General features: G+C 48.4%; 1 protein-coding gene across 4 annotated transcripts in view; it reads left to right on the forward strand.

The window, feature by feature from the left end:
* Positions 1-6,680, forward strand: part of DCAF5 (DDB1 and CUL4 associated factor 5) — a 98,052-nt gene extending 91,372 nt beyond the window's left edge. For all 4 annotated transcript variants that reach the window (XM_027570776.2, XM_027570777.2, XM_027570779.2 and 1 more), the window contains one exon: positions 4,617-6,680. In XM_027570776.2, coding sequence (XP_027426577.1) covers positions 4,617-6,386 — 1,770 coding nt within the window. In that variant the 3' untranslated portion in view covers positions 6,387-6,680. The remainder of the gene's footprint in view (positions 1-4,616) is intronic.
* The last annotated feature ends 14,905 nt before the right edge of the window (positions 6,681-21,585 follow it).

Below are 21,585 nucleotides of genomic sequence, written 5' to 3' on the forward strand. Positions count from 1 at the left end.
GGGATGCTTCTGTACTTAGTCTCCCCAATTATTGTTTAGTCAACTGGAGTCCTTAACCTAAAGGTCATAGTGTGGAAACTAGCCAAGTTCTCAGAGGAATAAGAGAAGAAAATATTTTCTCTGGGAGGTTATCCAGACTGAACTATGGAGCTCACTGCTTCCAGGTTCTAGTGGTGTCTCAACCCTGCCCCACCAGGAGGCTCATTTAGCCATTTGAAACCTAAAGTCAGTACAGCTGGTACCCTTAAACAGTTCTTTGAGTCTGCGCCCCAGCTGTCAAGTGAGGATGCTAAGAGGGACTTGCCATCCTGGAGTGCCTTGTGAATTACGTGTGCCTGAACTGACTATTGTTTTGTTGTTTTTTTTTTAAAGATTTTATTTATTTATTTGAGAAAGAGAGAGAATGAGAGATAGAGAGCACAAGAGGGAAGAGGGTCAGAGGGAGAAGCAGACTCCCCGCTGAGCAGGGAACCCGATGTGGGACTCGATCCCGGGACTCCAGGATCATGACCTGAGCCGAAGGCAGTCGCTTAACCAACTGAGCCACCCAGGTGCCCCTGAACTGACTATTGTAATAAGCATCACTTTCCTGCTTGTATTTCTGGGAGGATCAATGACTCAAAGAGCATAATGGTCTAGCCCAGCCTGAGACCTTTTTTCTCTCCACTTCACTCCACCTTCTCCCTTGTCCTTTACTGCTGCCGTCCTGGTCCAGAGAAGAAGAATCCCAAGGGGTCGGGGCCAGCGTCTTCTCACCCATAACAGGTCTCTCGCCCCCGAATGTCCATGCTTAGCAAAAGAGGGGGTTTGTTACTTATAGTTAAGCCTGGAGGGGCACGATAGGGCAAATGCTGACATTTTTTTCTCAAAAGACCAGTATTCATTTATTTACATGTTTGTGATGTACTTAATGTGTGCCATTTGTGCTAGGCCCTCTGGGGAACATAAAGGCAAAAAAAGGTAATGCAGGTCACCCAGTAAGAGAGACAAGAGATAAATACAATGAAAAGCGCAATAGCTACACAAGAGATGGAAACAGAATGCTCTGGGAGAGGGAGAGATCTTTTCCCATCTGGGATAATCTCGGGCAGGTAACATTTGAGCTAGAATTTGAAGAATAAGGACTGCAAAAGGAAGGAGTAAGATTTGAGGAATATTCTAAGTGGAGGCAATGGATAGTTAGTTATTTTGTTGAATCAATAAATATTTATTGATCACCTACTGTGTTCCGGGCATTATACTTAACGAATAATTGCTCAGAAGCAGTGAAGCGTAGGACCTGTTCAGAAAATGATCATGTTTGGCCAAAGGGAAGAGCACAAGAAGGGAAGACTAAGGGGCGCCTGGGTGGCTCAGTCATTAAGCGTCTGCCTTCGGCTCAGGTCCTGATCCCAGGGTCCTGGGATCGAGCCCCGCATCAGGCTCCCTGCTCAGCGGGAAGCCTGCTTCTCCCTCTCCCACTGCCCCTGCTTGTGTTCCCTCTCTCACTGTGTCTCTCTCTGTCAAATAAATAAATAAAATCTTAAAAAAAAAAAAGGGGGGAGGACTAAGATATAAGGCTGGAAGGTGGGCAGGAGGTCGGCCCAGAAGGTCTCAGAAGCCAGATTAGAGAGGGCGGAGAACCCTTAAATAGCCTAAATATTTAGGTCCCTATCAGTGTAGATTTTCTTGGTAGGTAGTCAGATTTCCTAATTTAGTACAACAGCACAAAGAGGAGGGGGCTTAGAGCTGCTATGTCAGGCATGTCATGGGCACCTGTGTGGATCAGAACACTTGCTACTTAATTGCTTTCCATTTTGACAGTGTTTGAATAAGAATTGAACCGCATCTTTTCCCCTCAGCAGTCCGTCCCCCCGTCCCCCCCCCCCCCCCCCCCCCCCCCCCGCCCCGAGCTAAACTTTTCACTGGGCTTGGAGAGAAATCTGCTTATCCCTCCTCCTCTTCCCATGAACCTTGCCCCAAGAGGAGGCTTGCCTAGCCACATTTAACATGTTAGCAACAGGAGGTTGTGTTTTTGGTGCTTTACTTCTGAGTTGTTGACTTTCAGTGCGAAGAAATACACTTTCACAAATATTTCGAAACTGTTATTTTTAGGATGAGGACTAAGATAATAGGGACGGTCAGTACTTCTGATGTTCGAAAGTCTCTTCGAGGATGGGTCTAAAACTTCCTGGTTGAGGTATTTAGCTGCCAAGTGAAAGAGAAAGCACCACATTTTTCTGTGCTTTGGTATAGGTTATGTATTTTCATCATTCTCATTTCTACAGATGAGAAAAGATGTGTTCAAGAGTGAAGTCATTTGCCCAGGGCCCTGTGAAGCGGTGGGGCTGGGGTTCCTACCTGTTCTGCTTGCCCGTGCAGCTCTGAGCCACAAGTCCCTGGAGGACTGCAAACCAGCTGTCTGCGATGATGGTTTTGTTCTGCTCTGAACCTTAGGATTGGATGAGACCCATCTAATTCACTGTTTAGATCAGGGAGCTGAGCTTTATCCAAGGTCAACCCAAGCTGAGTAGGAACCCACACTCAAGTCTCCTGCCTCCTGATCCAGCGTTTTGTTCCATTACTCCAAGCTTCAGGAATGAATGTCTCCTTCAGCTTAATACATTCCAGAGCCCAAATAAAAGCTGACCTTCAGTGTTAATGATTTTCATTCCTGAAGTGAAGACATAGGGGCTGGGTGGTAGATTAGAACCTAGAAACTGGCTTGTTGCGTAGTTGGACCAGCATCCCACCATTAATATTTTGTACTTCTGTTAGCAAATTCTTTGTTTCTGTGAAGCACGTATAGATTTATCTTCATATTAGACGATATGGTTAGTAAAATTTTACCATTTTTAAACTGGGAGAGTAAGAGATCTGGCCTGGAATACAGGATAAGACCCCCCAAAATTCCTGAGGGACCCTTCAGTTTCCTTTCTAAGCCACCAAACTTTTATTCCCTTGGACATTTGTTTGCAGAGATAGTCATTTGTAGCTTGAGCCTATTGTTGAAGGCAATGTCTAAATGTCTCAAAACATAGAATTTGAGAATCTCTTCAGACAAATCCTTTATTTTCTGCTACTTATTTTCTAACTATATTCTAGTGTTTCTTAAAAAGTTGCTCTCCCTCTTGTTAAAAATGCAGAGCCCCAGTACCTGCTGGTGACTTAGTGAATCAGAATCTCTAAGGGTGGGGCTTAGGAGTCAACACCAGGTGACCCCTGTGCACTCCTGAGTGTGAGAACCACTGCCTTAAACCTCCACTGGGTCAGGTAGTGAGGATGGAGAGGGGAGAACACCTGAGGAGTTGAGGGCGGCAAAGAAAGTCGAAGGAGAAATGAATCTGAGTTGGGAATTGATGAAGAGAGCTAACCTAGGTTTTTCCAGCCCCTTTTGAACTGGAGATCCTCCAAAAAGGTGCTACCTCTCAGAAGTTGCAAGTAAAGCATGGGAAGGATGGGACCTCAGATAAGTGCTCACAAGGAGGTGAATTGTCCTTGGATAGCTTTGGGGAAGTAAAGCCATTGTCTTGATAGAGGATAGAGAATGAGGAGCCCTGTTTTCTGGGTTGGGTGCCATCTAAAGATAGACACCAGCCTGTCAGGCAAGAAAATCGCCTGGAATTTCATCTGAGTTGCCATGGCTACCAGCTGATGTAACTGAGCATCTGTGTGCTGCTCTGTGGACCAGTCTGGTAGTCAGGTGAAGCTAATTGTTCTCATCTGCAGTGACAGCTTAATTACCTTGAACTTGATTTTTGCCTAACTTATTCCACTTGTAAAGTTGGGCCTTAGCAGTTAGGCCGACCTGAGTTTGAGTCCTAGCTCTGCCTAGTTCCTTTGGCTCTCAGCTCATGTCTCTGATGATAGAGTGGAGGAGCGTTAAGGGATGGGGCCATGGTCTTGGGGGGGGGGGGGAGGTGTCCTGCCTATTCCTGCAGCTAACAGGAGAGTTGGGGAGCAGGTTAGCAGCAACCTGGTTAAGAGAACCCAGTTTCCTGGGTAACTACTGCCTGCATGTCCAAGAGGGAACTGCAGTGTAGGCAGTTGGCTATTCTTATCAAGCACTAGTAAGCAATTCCCATTAGTTAAAAATAGAAATGTTGCAGTTGGGGAGAAGTGGAGTTATAGGCTGAAATGATAACTACCACAGGGGACTGACTGCTGGGTCTGTTTTCACTTTGGAAAAGTGGTACCTCTCTGTGCACAGCTTCAGTCTTCTGAGAGTTTAGAACACATTGGCCAATCTTCAAGTCATCCCCTATTCTTCACGATTATGAAGGGGGTCATTGTAATTTCCAGGCTACTCACAGAGTAGCTAAAGGGGAGGGGGCTCGTAGGGGAGATGGTGTATGACTCTCCTGGGTCAAGAGACAAGATTTAGGTTTCCTGACACGAGGCTAATCCTATGGCCTAGACGGTGCTTTTTCCAACACCTGACTCTCGAAGCCTCTGTTTTCATATGTGGCCCACATAATCCAGTCTGGTAAAGAATGTATTTTTAAAGCTGGTTGGCAAGTCCTGGCCGAATGACAGAAAGGGCCTGGAGAAGCTCTGCCTTAGTGTTCTTTATCTCCACCAGCTTTGGAGTACTTTCCAATCAGGCCTCCTTGGTTTTGTTTTTGCCTTCTGTGCAGATCTGGAGCCCATACAAGCAGCCAGGATGTACAGGAGACCTAGACGGTCGGATTGAGGATGATTCCCGCTGCCTCTATACCCACGAAGAGTACATCAGCCTGGTGCTGAACAGTGGGAGTGGCCTGTCACATGACTACGCCAACCAGTCCGTGCAGGAAGACCCCCGGATGATGGCCTTCTTTGACTCCCTGGTGCGCCGCGAGATCGAAGGCTGGAGCTCTGACTCCGACAGCGACCTCAGCGAGAGCACCATCCTCCAGCTGCACGCAGGGGTCAGCGAGCGCTCGGGCTACACCGACTCCGAGTCCTCGGCCTCGCTGCCCCGCTCCCCTCCGCCCACAGTGGACGAGAATGCCGACAGCGCCTTCCACCTGGGGCCCCTCCGGGTCACCACCGCCAACTCAGGGGCGTCGCCGCCGCCGCCGCCCACGTGCGAGGAGGCCGCGTCTCGCCAGCAGCGCCTGTCTGCTCTGCGGCGCTACCAGGACAAACGCCTCCTGGCCCTTTCCAACGAGTCCGATTCCGAAGAGAACGCCTGTGAGGTGGAGCTGGACACAGACCTCTTCCCCCGGCCGCGGTCTCCCAGCCCTGAAGAGGAGTCCAGCAGCTCCAGCAGCTCCAGCAGCTCGGAGGATGAGGAGGAGCTGAACGAGCGCCGGACGGCCATGCGGCAGCGCAATACCCTGCGGCGCCGGCAGAAGGCGCCCCGAGAGGAGAGGCCCGCCCCCCCCAGCAAGCCCGCCAGCACCTACATCGGAGAAGACAACTATGATTACCCCCAGATCAAAGTGGACGACCTCTCCTCCTCTCCCCCCTCCTCCCCTGAGCGGAGCACTTCCACGCTGGAGATTCAGCCCAGCCGGGCCTCGCCAACTTCTGACATCGAGTCGGTCGAGCGAAAGATTTATAAAGCTTACAAGTGGCTCCGCTACTCCTATATCTCCTACTCCAGTAACAAAGATGGAGAGAGCTCGCTCGTGTCTGGGGAGGCCGATGAAGGGCGAGCGGGCACCAGCCACAAGGACAGCCCAGCCCCTTCTTCCAGTAAGGAAGCCTGTCTCGGCTCGACTGTAGGCCCGCGGAACCAGGACCTGACCCCTGAAGGTCGCAGCAAGGATGCTTCCAAAGAAGGGACTTCTGCTAGAAATCCCAGCAATGGCCCAGGCCAGGAGCACAGCAGCCACCCTTGGGCAGAGGCCCCGGAGGACCCCTCACAGGACACTAACAATGGTGGCTCTGTAGAACACTCTTTTGAAACCAAGAAGCTCAATGGGAAGGCCCTGAGCAAGGCCCTAAGCAGCCGGGCTGAGGAGCCGCCCTCTCCTCCTGTCCCCAAGGCATCTGGCTCCACTCTGAGCAGCGGGTCTGGCAGCTGTCCCAGGACCCAGTCTGATGACAGTGAGGAGAGGAGCCTCGAAACCATCTGTGCCAACCACAACAATGGACGCTTACACCCCCGCCCCCCTCACCCCCATAACAACGGGCAGAACTTTGGAGAGCTGGAGGCAGTGGTGTGCTCTTCTCCAGGACATTCGGACACTGACCATGATAGCTTGTCCCTGACAGGGACACTCCTACACAAAGATTGTTGTGGGTCTGAAATGGCCTGTGAGACCCCCAGTGCTGGAACAAGAGAGGACGCCACTGGCCCCCCAGACACAGACAGCAGCAGGGCTGTTCATGGCCATAGCGGCCTGAAAAGGCACCGAGTCGAATTGGAAGATACAGATTCAGAGAATTCCTCCTCAGAGAAGAAATTAAAAACATGATAAATACAAAGGGAAAACAAAAAGCTATGAAATGTAGCTTTACAAAAAATTTTTTAATCCTGTTTAGTGAACACAGAGGAAAGGAAAAAAGTATTAAAGGCACATAAAACCAGGGCCTGAAATTTTGTGTCTGATGCTGCTGTCTTCTCGTCAGTAATGGGTCTGAATGTTTAGCTGGCCGTTGGCTTGTGCTGTGTAAGGAAAGGGAAAAAAAATCCAAGTGACTCCTTTCTAGTAAGACTCGAGCATCGCGTACCTGTGCGTTTTGTTAAAGTAAATCCTTGTTGAGACGTTTGACTTGTTCTTGTGTGTGTTCACCGGCACGTGTGAGCTCATTGTCTCAGAGGCTTTCCGTTCTCCCTGAGAAAGGATCTGTGGATCTGTATCTTTTGCCATCTCACCTTGTATACATGCTGTAGGTGTTCTGGTCTTAACGGTGAGGGCCTGCTGGCTCCAGCTGTGCTGCCACCGAGTCATGGATCTATGCTGAAAGAATGAAGGGGAGAGTGGGAACAGGCCCTCAGCCCATTGGCTGTGCTGGAATGAAAAGTATGGGTCCTTTCTTAGGGAAATCGTCCATGTTTTCTCTCAGTAGCACTTCTTCATTGAGCATTGAATGTGGACGTACTGAAAGTGGAGCGGTTTTAATGCAAATGAGAGGTTAGCCTGTAAGATCAGATTCCAGAGGACACAGACCCCTGATAAATTTCACCCATGGCCGACTGAGCAGTGCTGCACCACACTCCGCATGGAGGCCGTAAACTATGACTGGTTGTGGGGAACGCTCGAACTGCTGAGGTGCTAGTTCCTAAGAGGCACTGTAAAGGCCAACGGGAGCTTCCCTGGCCCCAAGTGATGAGAGGAGGGGGAAAGACAGCCTCAAGAGCTTTGTGCTCAGACTACTGAAGCAGATGTTCTAGGTCTGTTAATGAAGAAGTGTCGTGAAGAGCAGGGTGTGGTACTATATTCATTTAATTCAACCCAAAATGATTGGTCAGAATCGAAGGAACTGGCATCTTCCCGCAGGCTTGCATGTAGCAGAGGCTGTGGTGTCCTGACTAGATCTTGCAGAGCAGTCGGCATCTCGAAAGAAACAGATTACTGTTGAGTTGGTGGGTTAGGAGGCAGAGAGGAGTCTCTGGTTTAAGACTCCTGGCTGCTAGAAGAGACTCCATTTCACGGAGAGGGAGAAAGACCAAGAGACTTTCAGCATCACAGTGGTCCTGCCGGTCACTTAGTTATGCATGAAGGGTTGCACAAGACAGGAAGACCTAGGAAGGACCAGATACCTCGTCGTCACAGATGTCATGAAAAGGCAGAGTAGTGGCAAGAACGAGGAAGAGAGAAAGAAGCACACTGTAACTTTCTTGGGTGCAAAGGTGCTAGGCCACGTGGGGTGCAGCCAGCCTCGGCTTGGAGAGGACCGAACGTGGACTGGTGCGGCCTCTCGGTCCAGCGCTCCCTTAGAGGAGGACTTGGCCTGCTGGGACGGGGACCGTGTGGAGGATGAAGACTTGGATGGGTTTAGGCGCTGGGGGGAGAGGGATCATCTGTAAAAGGAAGGTTCTTGATCTAAACCAAAAGGAGGCATCATCTGGCTAAGCTTTGTGAAAGGAAAGACGTGCCTGGTATGCATGATGTGACTTGGGTGTGAAAACACTGTCTTAGGAGGAGATGAGGGAGTGTGAGTAGCAGTGGGGATGCTTATGATTTAACAACTGTAATCTCTCGGGGGGAGTGGGAGAGTGATTCTGTAACCATTAGAATTACTTTGGATTTGTAATCAAAATGGTTCTATGATTTGTCTTTGACTATTCACAGATAATTGTAAATTCTGGTTTTATAAGCCCAAGTCATTTTACATTTGCTTTTCCAAAATTTATTAAATTGGAATTTTTTAATCCTTTATATACAGAAAAAAGATATATTCACTCAGTGTGTGTTTCTCTTCCCCTTCCTAGTCAGCCTACCTAATCTTTTTGTTCTATTTTATTTAATCTAATCAGCTAGCCTCTTCTGATTTCTCTAAGGACAGTCCACTTTTCCTGGAGAAAAAGAAGTTCCCTTGGGAACTAGCCACTTGGTGGTTACAGTTTCCAAATGCAGAACTTGCTCTTTTCATGTTAAAAGCCTTAATCCCATTTGGGTACTCCAAAGAGAAATCAAAGTTCATTCTGGTTCAATTTCAGTGTTCAAGAAGGATCGTTTTTTAGCAACGAGAGACTCTTCCCAGCGCCCCAGGTTCAACTGGCCAGGAAAGAAGCCCACAAGATACTCACTAGAGGAGGCTGAGAACTGCTTGTCTCTCTAGCCACTCCGCTCTCCTTTCCAGAAATCCCCTGTCTTGTGATCCTGGGCCTGGAAACCTGGCAGGAACCACTTCTAGAATCCCTTTGCCAAAATCCTTGTGAATTGAGGCCCCAACTTTGGAAGCACATTTGATCCCCGAATTTTTCCATGTTGGTATTTTTACTAGCAGGACAGATGGCACTGATTAGATTAAGAACTATTCGAAAGTGCCTCTTATGGTTGTTGTTTTTTTTTTTTCCTGCATCCTGTACATAAATTTTTAAGTGGCTGGTCCAGAAAGGTACAACCGTTTCTCTCCACTTTATTTTCTGCCTGGTTTTGTAAGTGATTCCTGTGTGTCTAGGACAGCAGTAAATGAGTTAAAAGAGTAGTTGGCTTGGGGCAAAAGAAGGTTGCCACTGTGCTTGATTTACTAAGCCAGGAGTCCCTTGTTTGTCAAGGTGCCTTCCTCTGCTGAAGCCTCATCTCCTCCAAGCCCCTCCTCTTGTGACTCCCAGCAATGCTAGCTCTTCTCTCGTGTATATGCAAATAAACCTATTACTCACTTCTCACGGCTTCCTCTTCTCTTCCAGGGAAGACTTGGTTGCTTAGACACCTGATCCTTAATTTCTTTCCTGTTTTAATTCTTTCTAGTTGAAACTTGATTCAAAGCCACTCTGAAGACTAGAAGAAAAACTGGTATTCCACATCCATGGCAGTGGTCATTGCCTCTTCTAGGTATAGAACAAAGGTCACATCTAGACAACGAAACGTAGGGTCAGAGGGGGTTATCTACGTGGTCTCCTTTCCCAGGCTTACGTGGACTCAGGATAGTGAGATCCTGGAATTGAGCCTTTTATTAGTTGGAGCTAAGGGAGTGATACAGTGAAGTGACATTACAAACAGCCCCAAAAGAAAGTTTTTGATGTTTCCAAATATCAAGTTGCGTTTTCTGCCCTGTCCCAAGCATGCTTTGTAGACGTGTTCCTTTGAGAAAAAAAAAAAAAAAGAAAGAAAAGATCTTTTATATCCTGCCTGTAAAGCTCCTTCAATTAACTGAAAAGTTCTTGCCAACCAAGACTCTTGAGGAAAATAGATGCTTCCAGAGGAAGGCCATCCACCCCTTATGACCTAAGCAAGGCAGTGGGCCAGGGTTGAAGCACTAAGGTGAAGTAAGGCTCAGTGAGTCCAGACTTGCCTACAACAGAGGATGATGGCTTTGGACAATCTGTGCGGTTCTCTCAGATGGGATAGTTCAGTCTAAGTGCTCACCTGTGCGTGAGTGCTCATACTGGAATGAAGGAACATGAATTCAGGTGGCTTGGAAGTAATTTTGAATTTTTTCACATGCAACAGAAGAAAACTGAAAAGAAATCTGAGCCATGTACACACTAATTGCATTTCACTGTTAGTGCAAAGGTGATAAGATGGATCTCAGAACGGAGGCTCAGAGGCAAAGAGAAACTTCCCTGGGGCCAGCGCTAACGTGGCCAGGGACAAGCAGGAGGAGTTGCTCTATTCCACTCAACAGGGTTTACCTGAGCTGTGCAGAAGGGTCCTGCAGTGCTTGTCGACAAGACAGTCACACTGTAGGGAAATGGGATAGCTAGTATTTCAAATTACTGAAGTTGGTAAATGAGCTCCTTTTTGGAGCTCATTAGCCATGAGCTAATGGAATATTCCAGTTTAAGTATAGAATGCTAGCTTGCAAGTCTCCCTCTCTCTGGCTTTGTTAGTACCCCCACCAAGGCTGGAGAAAGGCAATAAACCAGAGAGATAACTGGATCCCAACCCAGGATCCTTAGGCATGAGAGATGTTTTTGTGGTCTTAGGGAAGCTGGGAGGGAAGGCTGCAATGGAAGAAATGAAATGCTAGGTGAGTTCAACAGCTTTCCAGATCCACAGAATTAGCACCGAACATGCCATGGACTGGCCTGTAAAACACTTGGTCATCAAGATGCTCCAAAATCCCCAAGCAAAATCCTTAATTTGTAATGGAAGTCAAGGGGCGCCTGGCTGGCTCAGTCGGTGGAGTGCCACTCTTGATCTCAGGACCATCAGTTCGAGCCCCCTGTTGGGCATAGAGATGACTTAAAAATCTCAAAAAATAAAAACATAATGGAAGTCAGTGAACATGCAGGATTGGTTTGAGAGAACTTCTCTCTGCAAGAATGCATAAATTCCATGAAGTAATGATCTGAACACCAGCATACTCTCGCATGTACCAAAAACAGGTGAGTGTGTGGCTGTTGGAGATGGCATAGGTTTTCAAAGGGCAACAAACATCTTGACTAGGCCTAGACTGGTTAGTGATGATATTTGGGGCCTACCTATCCCTACCACCGTCTCTTACTTTCTTTTCACGTCAGTGTTTTCTAACATTTCTAGCCTCTCCAAGACCCTACCTTAAATCGTTAAGGCTAACTTCTTTTCCTTCTAAGAGTGACCTGTGCCTGGCCTGGAAAGGGCATTGAACTAGCAAAAGAAGTGGATTCTATACTAATTCTTCAGTGGAATAGCTACATGAGCCTTGGGCAAGTCACTCAAACTCTTGAGGCCCCTCACAACTCTAAAATTGGATTCCTTCAATTCCATGGCCTCTCTAGGTCCCATCTTGTGGCGTTCCCATTCCTGAGACATCCCTGTCATGTCTACCAGAACCAGTCGGTGAGCCGAGTTCTTTAGCAGGTGTACAACTGCTCAGGCCTGAAGCCACTCACCTATAAAAAGGGGAGAGTGCCTATCTCTGCATATCGTTAGAGGATTAAATGAGCAAATATAAATATAGCTTAGAACAGTGCCAGATAGGGTGCCTGGGTGGCCCAGTTGGTTAAGCGACTGCCTTTCGGCTCAGGTCATGATCCTGGAGTCCCGGGATCGAGTCCCGCATCAGGCTCCCTGCTCAGCGAGGAACCTGCTTCTCCCTCTGGCCCTCCCCCCCCTCATGTGCTCTCTCTCTCTCTCTCTCATTCTCACTCTCTCAAAATAAATAAATAAATCTTTAAAAAAAAAAAAAGAACAGTGCCAGATACATAGAAAGCACTAAAATGTTTGCTACCATGAATACATCCTCTCTTTTTTGCTTGCCTTGCTTATTGCTAACAACGTATACACCATGTAGAAGACTTTTTAAAATGGGGTCTGCAGGGCACCTGGGTGGCTCAGTTGGTTAAGCGACTGCTTTTGGCTCAGGTCATGATCCTGGAGTTCCAGGATCAAGTCCCACATCGGGCTCCCTGCTCAGCAGGGAGTCTGCTTCTCCCTCTGACCCTCCCTCCTCTCATGTGCTCTCTCTCTCTCTCATTCTCTCTCTCAAATAAATAAATAAAATCTTTTTAAAAAAATAAATAAAATAAAATGGGGTCTGCCAAGGAATATAGAAAGTAAGTTTCTCTCTCAGAGAAGGAATTTACTATTTATTAGCAAACCTTAATCTGAAACCGTAGGAAAAGAGTACATTATCCCCATTAAAATGGACCTGCCTAAAGCAGAATCTAGGGCCTTGGACATCACTTCCAATTTGGGAAGCCAGTGATCTAAAGACTATGCCTGTGAGCTGGGAGCTTGAAAAAAAGGGCAGGCCTGGCTGACTGGAGCCTCACATCTCCTTGCTCACGACAGTAAATCTGCAGGCGAGGAGGGGGGTAGTGGCAGGTTTCATGAAACTGTAGTCTTAGTATGGTGGTACTGGAGATGACCCAGACCTCAGGAGCTGGGACAGCAAACTTGTCTCTAGACTGCAGAGGTGAAATTCCCCAATCTGGCATTGGACCAGCCCTAGAGAATCAGGAAAGTGGCAAGCCATGGAAATGCTCTGTGTGTGTGCCAAGGAAAAGTTTTGACCAGAGTTTTCCATGCAGGATTGTTTCGTGCGTGCGTGTGTGTGTGTGTGTGTGTGTGTGTGTGTGTGTAATATTCTGTAACATCTGATTCAAGAAGAAGCTAAGCCATAACAAAGCCAACAGTGGTCTGGTTAGGCCAAGGGGTGAAAGGGTCAGAGTTGGGTCCCAGCCCACTAAACCCTCAGGACAGATCTGGAATAGGGATCTAAGAGCATACTCGTGGCACTTGGAGAGGACAGGCAGAGAAACATGAGACGGGAGAGGTTTGAATTGCTGGTGGAAAGAGGCAATGGAATTATACTTGGGGGAAAAAGCTTTTCAAATAGAACACATTCTCCAGAAGAGAAGCCAGAACCAGGGTGGGGGAGACTGGGAGGGCATGGAAGTGTTCAGGCCTAAATTAGCCCTTTTGACCTTGTCCTGAAGGAGGTGGGGGTGGTTAGCTGCATCATACATTTCAGTCTCCTCGTATTAGAAAATGGCTTGGCCTGGCCTCTGAGGCTAGCAGTCTCCTGACATCTTGCTGTTCCTAAAGTGGTTTTTTTGGTTGGGCAGAGGAGCTTACCTTGATCTCACCCTCACCCAGCGTGACTCCAGGCTCTGATTACAATATGCAGCAACAGCAGGCATTGAAAATGGCTGGCAAGGAGGCACAGTGAGGAGAGAAGGGCCTGGTGCAAAGGAAAAGCCAGGTCGGCTTAGCCCGGACCACCCTCACCCCCAGAAAATGAACACAAGGTCCCTTAAACTCAGACTGACGCGACCTATCCCTGCACCATTCAGCAACTCTGACCCATCCCGGATTGCTGAATGCTGCCCTGACATTTCAGCCTCTGGAGATGTCAATAAATCCCTTGGAAGACTTTCAGAGAGAAGCAATAAACATGCTGGGTGACTGGAGGAAAAGATAAAAAGAACCAGAGGGTGGGAGCTGATGTTGTGAGGTTTGAGGTATGCAGGGACTTAAGAATAGAAGCAGACCCTTTCAAGTTGTAAGCACTCCAGGACCAGAAGAGGATGGAACAAATTTTAAATGGTATCTGCCCAGTTGCAGGCCCAGGAAGACTGGTTCAAATCACTGTGCTCTTCTTAGCTGTCAGATCCTGGTGAGATCTTTTTCCGAAAGGAGCTGGGAGAAGCAGCTTACAGCTCAGATCCCTTTATCTTTATTCCTGTGTTAAACTTTCCTGCCCAAAGGAAACTCCTGCATTTTGTTCCCCAAGCAGCAGATTGGAACTCCCTGGGCAGGAGCTGCCAAGCTTTGCCTTCCTGGGAAGGGCTGGTGGAGACGCTGCCTCATTCCGAGTCTGTCTGACTGTGGGGCAAGGCATGGCATAAACGCAAGCTTGTCCTTCTGCTCAGGTCGGGCCCAAATCCTGCAGCTCCCCCAGCTTGTGCTTCTGTGGAGAGACCCGTGGGGATGTCCCAGGTGTGGGCTCCTGTTGAATTAGGGTATTCCTTGTGAGGCCAGTTGAGTCCCTCAGCAGCTACATCAGCCTCACTCAATTACCTCTCCTCCCTTGATTCGGGGTCCAGGCAGCAACCATCCTTCCCCTTAAGACCAGCAAGTATGCTTGAGATATCCGTGAGGAGTGGGGTTTGGACCCCCTGCCTGCTAAACACCTACACTGCTTTTACCTCTTCATTCCTCATGTTAACGAGTAAAATGAAGAACTCAGGAAAAAGCAAGTCCTTGGATTCCACTTGGAAGGGAGGGAAAAGGGTTGGCTGGGCTGATCCTGATGTTGGTGCACTAGACAACAGGGGCAAGGGGGAATCAGGAGGATGGATGGGAGCCTGAAAAGGCAGAGGACCGAGGTGACTGTGCCTCTGGGGTCTCCTTCAGAAAGAAGTCAAACTTACGAGATAGACTGGAGTGGTTGGGGTAGCAGGCGCAGGAGGCCAAGCTCTGTCTTCCTTCAAGACAATCAGCTTGTTTGTGTCCAGCAAGATCATTTAGATTTTGTTTTTAAGTGGGATTGGCTCTTGTGATTGCTGATGTAGTAATAGATCAAAGACTCTGCCACATCAGCCTTGGGTGCCCGTGGGGCCAGGAACAAGGCCTCGGCAGTCAGGAAGGGGATCTCTGGGGGCACCGGGCTGGCTCAGTTGGTAGAGCATGCAACCCTTGATCTCGGGCTTGTGCGTTCAAGCCCCACACTGGGTGGAGAGATTACTTAAAAATAAATTCTTTAAAAAAAAAAGGAAAGGGATCTCTGTCCAGGTCCTTGCTGGGGACACCTGACCCCACGATAAGTAACAGCCTCTTTAACTCCTGGGTGGTGCTCAAGCTCCAGGGTGCCCACCTTCAAGATCTGGAATGATGGGAAGCCTCTTAAGACGATCTTCTAGGCACCCGGAAGGCAAGACCCTGCCTATGCTCCTGCCTATGCTCCTGCCTATGCTCCTGCCTATGCTCCTGCCTATCCCTGCGGGCTGCCCTTCGCTGCCCTCTGTATGAATAGCCCCTCCCGGGGCTCTGGGGGGCGCTACCTGCTCAGCTGTACACCACAGTCCTACAGGCTCCATCAGGTGGAGCTCCAGGTCCAGAAAGGGAGACATTTGAGGCCCACAGTTCTGCTCCTTTATTCTCCCCCTGCTCCCATGCCAAGTGCTCTGTGGGCTCTTGCCCCAGAGCTCTGCCCATTCCCTTACCCGGTCTTCCTTCCTTTCCCCTTTCCTGACGGGGCCAGCCAGCCCCATGGCCAGCCAGGCTGAGAGCCCAGGTCATGGCATCGCCGGTGGGGAGGAAGCGGGAATTCAGAGGGAAAACTTGAGCCCAGCGCAAATCCGTGACACCTGCTGAGCCCCACAGTCACATCGACTTTCTTCCTCTTGGTCCCCAGTGTGACTTCAAGGCCTAGGACAGGCTCAGTTGCCCGGTTTCCCAGGCGGCTTCTGATGTTCGGTCTGCCTCCTTCAAGGGCGAGCTCCAGGGGACGTGGGGTCAGAGGGCAAGACTGAGAAGCGGCGTCTGCGTTGGCCCTGCTTTCTCGTGACCAGGCCCCCACTTAGCCCCTTCCTGCCCACGTCTGGGCATTTCTCTCCAGCTGCTGCTTCTCCTCAGTCCCAATAGAGAGGGAACTAACAAGCTTTATTCCATCTGTAAACTGTCTCCTGAGCCCTGTGTCCCTTCCTGGTGCCAAGAAACCTCCTTCCCTCATGCTGAGTCAGAGCCCAGTCGCCTTAGAATAGCAGAAGTAGTGAGTCAGGGAGAGATGGGGGCCCAGGAGGGGTGGAAAGTGGGGGTCCAAAGTAGCCCTGGGGAAGTGGAAAGTAACACCAGAGAGACCTCGGTAAACTTTGCTTTGTGACATGGGCCAGGTCACTTAACGCTTCTGACCCTGAATTTCTTCATATGCAAAGTTGAGATGAGGCTTACCTTGCAATGCTATTGTTCAGGTCCGCGGAAGCTGGCGCACAGCCCCTAACACCATGTCCAGCATGCAGCAGGCTTTGGGTAAGGAGACCTGCTACCGCTGTCATCATAATCGTGTCTCCTCTCAGGTCCAGTGACCTGCTGACCTTTGGCCCCATGTCCTTGATGCTCGTGTTAAGCACGACGTTGAGGACAAGTGGAAGTAGGGAGTCCTGGTGACTTCTCCAAAGATGTCACTCTCTCCTATCTATTCCCTCTCGGCCTTTACAAGAACTTGACCCTGGAAATAAAACTCAGTGTCGGGAAATGCTGGGTTCTCTTTTTGTCCTAAATACTTCAGGGTAAAGCCAGCGACAGAAGCGGCTCCCCAGAGGTAGAGTTTGAAAGCCAACAGCTGGGGCGCCTGGGTGGCTCAGTCGTTGAGCGTCTGCCTTCGGCTCGGGTCATGGTCCCGGGGTCCTGGGATCGAGCCCCGCGTCGGGCTCCCTGCTCAGCGGGGAGCCGGCTTCTCCCTCTCCCGCTCCCCCTGCTTGTGTTCCCTCCCTCGCTGTGTCTCTCTCTGTCAAATAAATAAATAAAATCTTAAAAAAAAAAAAAGAAAGAAAAGAAAAGAAAAAGAAAGCCAGCAGCTGGTGAGGGGAGAAGTGGCAACAGGTGGAGGAAGCAGGAGGCCCTCACAGCCACTGTGTCCCTTCCCAGGGGCTTGCTGGGACTCCAGAGAGCTTTGGTCTGTCCAGCAGGAGTATGGCCTTCACTTTCAGAAAAGCCAATCGAAAGAAATCCAAACTTAGGAAACGAAAATGAGGACAAAGGGATTCATATTACATACAAACGGATTCGTTGCAAAAGGCTTTTGATGACGTCCATCTGCTGTGTAAGAAGAGGCAGCCTTGGGTGGAGGCCCGTAAGGTAAGCCCTGAGTGAGTACTTCACCAAGAAACCACTCCTCTTCAGTTGACGCTCAGTGATCTGTTAACCCCGAACCTTGCCCAAATGGTTGATCGTCCCAAAATGTAGGAACTTCCCCCATGGAAGAAATTTCTCAGGTTCCACTATCCGTAAGGATTTTAAACACTCTCTAGGAAGTCATTGACATCAGAGCTAAAAATTGCCAGTGGATCATTTGAATCCTCCCTTTTCTTCCCATTCCTTGGTGCTCCTGAGTGCTGGCCAGGATTTTAGGAGCCGGTTCCCACCAGCACCTTTTCCCCAGTTACAAAATGAGAAAATGGTCATCATAGGGTCAAAGATCTTTGTACCCCAAGAACAAAGCAAAGTGTTTAGGACAGTAGTTTTCCTTCAGAATTTTAATCCACAAGGGATAAAGAACAACCCTACTTTATGAGACCAGAAGATTTAAGTGGATTAAGTTAGAAACTTAGCAAAGTGATGCAACATGAAAGAAAAAGATATGAGAAATGAAGGTCTACCTTTATTCTTCAGTAGGCATGGTACATCTCAGTACTGGTGTCCTGGGGCTTTGCAAGGTTGGATGGCAATTGTATGTCTTGGCTATTATGTCTCTGTGGGAAACATGGCTGAAAGCAATTCTGTCCCTCCTTGTGTCCTCGATCTTGTTCCCCGCCGGCACTACTCAAAGTAAGTATGCACGTATTCTCTGTCCAGCAGTACATCCCTGGGTATATATTCTAGTCATTTTCACCAAGGTCCTGAAGGGGACCTGTACCAGGATGTCTATTGTGGGTTTGTGGGTGGTGCCAGGGAAGTATTTGTCCCTGTGGGAGTAGGTGTGAAAAATGTGGTAGCAGCCGAGCCCCGAGGGCCACACAGCCATTGGCAAGTAATGGATCAGATGTACTACTCATGGCAACATAGGTGGATCCTAAAAACACAAGGCTGAGTGAAGAAAGTAAAACAGAATAAGAACTGTAACACCATACCATGTACACAAATTAAAAATGCATGCACACAAGAGGAATATGCATTTATCATGAACACATCAAACAAAAGATACACATTACATACACTGGAACTGTCACCTGTGGGGCAAGGAAAATGAGATGAATGCATGAATAAATCAAGAGAAGAGAGGGACACACAAAAACGTGTAGATAAATGTTCATAGCAGAATTTTGCATAATACCCAGAAAGTGGAAACAACCCAGATGTCCATCAACTGGTGAATGGGTGAATAAAATGTGGTGTATCCATACAATGCAGTCTTATTTGGCCATAAACAGGAATGAAGTACGGATGCACACTACAACATGGATGACCTTTGAAAATATCATGCTAAGTGAAACAAGCCAGTCACCAAAGACCCCACATATTGTATGATTCCATTTATATGAAATATCTAGAATAGACAAATCTGAAGAAAGAAAATAAGTTAAGGTTACCTAGGGCTGGATGATGAAAATGTTCTAAACATAGATTGTAGTGATGGTACAGCTCAGTAAATATACTAAAAATCACTGTACACTTTAAATTGGGTGAGTTTCATGGTACGTGAATTTTATCTCAGTAAAGATATTATTTTTTAATTTTTTAAAAGATTTTATTTTATTTTATTTTTATTTTTTTAAGATTTTATTTATTTATTTGACAGAGAGAGCAAGGGCGGGAGCACAAACAGGAGGAGTGGGAGAGGGAGAAGCAGTCTCCCCACCAAGCGGGGAGCCTAAGGGAGCCCAACGCGGGGCTCGATCACAGGACCCTGGGATCATGACCTGAGCCAAAGGCAGACACTTAACGACTGAGCCACCCGGGCGCCCCAAGATTTTATTTTTAAGTCATCTCCACACCTAACATGGGGCCCGAACTTACAACCCCGAGATCAAGAGTTGCAGGCTCCACTGACTGAGCCAGCCAGGCGCCCCTCAATAAATATATTTAAAAAGAAAAACAGGGCGCCTGGGTGGCTCAGTCGATGAAACTTCTGACTCCTGATTTCAGCTCAGGCCATGATCTCAGGGTCATGAGATCAAGCCCCGTGTTGGGCTCCACACTCAGCTCAGAGTCTGCTTGGGAGTCTCTCTCCCTCTGCCCTGCCCCCAGCTTGAGCGCGCGCTCTTTCCCTCTAAAATAAATAAATAAAATTTAAAAAAAAAGGAAAGAAAAGAAAAAAAGAAAACCAGAAGAGGGAGAGTATGCTCACGTGGTTGCCCTTGGGTCCTTCCTCTTTGTGCTTCTGGTTTCATACTGGAATTGGGTGAGCTTCACCTACCTTAACCCTGCCCATGGGCCACTGCCCTAAAATGGCAAACATTTGCCTCTGGCGTTCCGGCTTGAAAACCCAGCAACGGCCAAGGGCTCCCTGGAACTGACTCGAAGCTGATTCCAGAGCAGGACTGACTGGCTCCACGTAGATCCCTTCCTCTACTGCCTAATGTGGCTCACACAACCAGACTGCAACAGAGAGTTTTCTCACAATGGAAGTTAGAAGGGACATATGCAGGGCCTTATGCGTTCTGTTAACCAACCATAAGTTTATCATTAGTCAACAGTGTGACTCTAAGAAGACATGTTTTTCCTTCCTGGCTTTGCCAGCATTAGTTTTATTTTTTGAAAGTTTTTTTTTTTTTTTTTTTTTTTAAGTAATCTCTACACCCAGTGTGGGGCTTGAACCTACAACCCCGAGATCAAGGGTTGCACACTTTACCGACTGAGCCAGCCAGGCACCCCAGTTGTGTGATTTTAAAATGCTATTTCTATAAGTCTCAGTTTCTCTCTTTGGACCACCACGGCCAGGGCATTGCTCATGACAACTCCTAAGGCCATGATGGCAAGAGGCATGGTGCTGGGCTGATGAGCTTTGATAAGTCAGAGCTCACCTGGAAAATCACAACTTGCCTCACAACAGGAGAGGGTGGAAGGACATTGAGAACATGAACACAATGCCCACCACAGGACCACATATTTCATTTACAGATGGGAAAATTGGGGCCAAAGTTTGTACGCCCAGTTTGTGGCAAATCTAAGACCAGATATTAGTGGTCTTGCCTAGAGTTGGCTGCTTTTGAATAAATAATGGAATAGAAGGCCTTGATAGGTAATAAAACACCATCACTAGGGAGATTCCAGCCAAGACTACATGGCATCCTAGCTATAAAAGGAACGACCGCACTGATCTCCAAGGGAGGACAGAAACCCCTTTTATTGACATTGCATGGGAACAGTGTAGGGATGAAGACAACTAATCCCAGGATGGGATGGTGGAGACGGGACCCTGCAGCAGGAACAGTTTCATCCTGTCAACTTCCTTGGATTTGCAGCTTCCTGAGAGAGGCTCTGCCTCCCCCTCCTCCCCCTTCTCCCTCTCCTCCCTGCCCAATTCCCAGGCTGAGGGGGACAAGCCAGGACTGGTAATTGTGTTAGTTCAGTTTCCTCCCTGGCCCTGCCCTCCTCATAATCTGATTTCCAAGGGACGAGGGAAAGCAAGGCCCAGGCTCAGGAAGAAATCTGCTCCCTCGTGTCCACTGGGCCTGCTAATTTGATAGAACTACTTGCTGAGCTTCCACAGAACCCCCATTAGGAAAAAATTTCATCTGGTTTCCACAGCCCTCGCCCTGGAGAGCTCTCTGGGTCTCAGCTCAGAAGGAAATTCTGCTTCCAATTCAATTTTTGCATAAGGAAATGAAGTCTTTATTATAATAATAGCAACCAGAGATTGAGAACCTACTATGAGTTAGCCACAGCAGCACCAGGTGTTTTATGTTTGATGACTCACTAGGTGTGCCGTACCCCCCCACCTCCCCCACCCCACCCCCACCCCCGAGGTCATCAGATGCTCCAAGCTAGGTCCTTGGCCGATGATTCCCTTTGTCACAGGATCCTTCCTCCATTTGAATGGATTTGCCCTTGTGTCTGGGGTCTTTGGCCAGCCCTTGTGTGATCCTCAGAGTAGTAGTGTTTCTAGGGCAAGATGGCTGCCCACGCGTGAAGCAGGTTCTAATCTAGTCCCCTCTCCTATCCAAGGGTTCCTGGTGTCTAACAGGAGCCAACAGCCCCTCAGGACACCTATCGGAGCTCACCTTCACCATCCCACCCCACTGCCGTGACAAACACCGACGGCTGCAAACCCCATTCTAAAGCTCAGCCCCCCCCAAAAAAATAAAAATAAAAATAAAAATAAAGCTCAGCCCCCCAAGCATCCTGGCAGGTGTGCATGAGCTTGGAAAGAAAGACACTGGGCACTGGAGAGCAGCTGTGCAACCTATTAGCTGTGGGACCTTGGAGAAGTTACCTAAACTCTGAGCTGGGTCTTCCTCATCTGGGAAATGGCAATAGCATACTCTACCCTATAGGGCAGTCGTGAGAATTACATGAAAAAAGAATATGCAGCGTAGTCTCCAGTTTCACTGTGTGGGATGAGAATTATGAATCAGCCCCTGTTCAAGTATTTTTCCCAGAGCCTGAACCACCTATGTGCTCTGGCATCTGGCTCTCCATTTTTACTTCCTCCCCAGGAATCCCAGGGGACTCACAGGGTTAGGGGGAGGAGAGGGGGCTTGCCAGATTGCTCATAACATGGAAACTGGGGTCACTTGCTTGCTTTTGTGTGCCTGTCCCTATGGAGATCATGACACAGGCAGATGACAAATAACTGAATGAGTGTATAAAAGGACCATATTGTGACACAAGCTGTGTCCCAGTAGACATTAGGGAGGCTCCTAGGTCCCCAGCTAGGGTGCCGGTGTCCTTGCCACCCCAGGGAAGTGACACGTGA

This window comes from Zalophus californianus, chromosome 6 (assembly GCF_009762305.2).
Source record: "Zalophus californianus isolate mZalCal1 chromosome 6, mZalCal1.pri.v2, whole genome shotgun sequence".
Taxonomy (NCBI): domain Eukaryota; kingdom Metazoa; phylum Chordata; class Mammalia; order Carnivora; family Otariidae; genus Zalophus; species Zalophus californianus.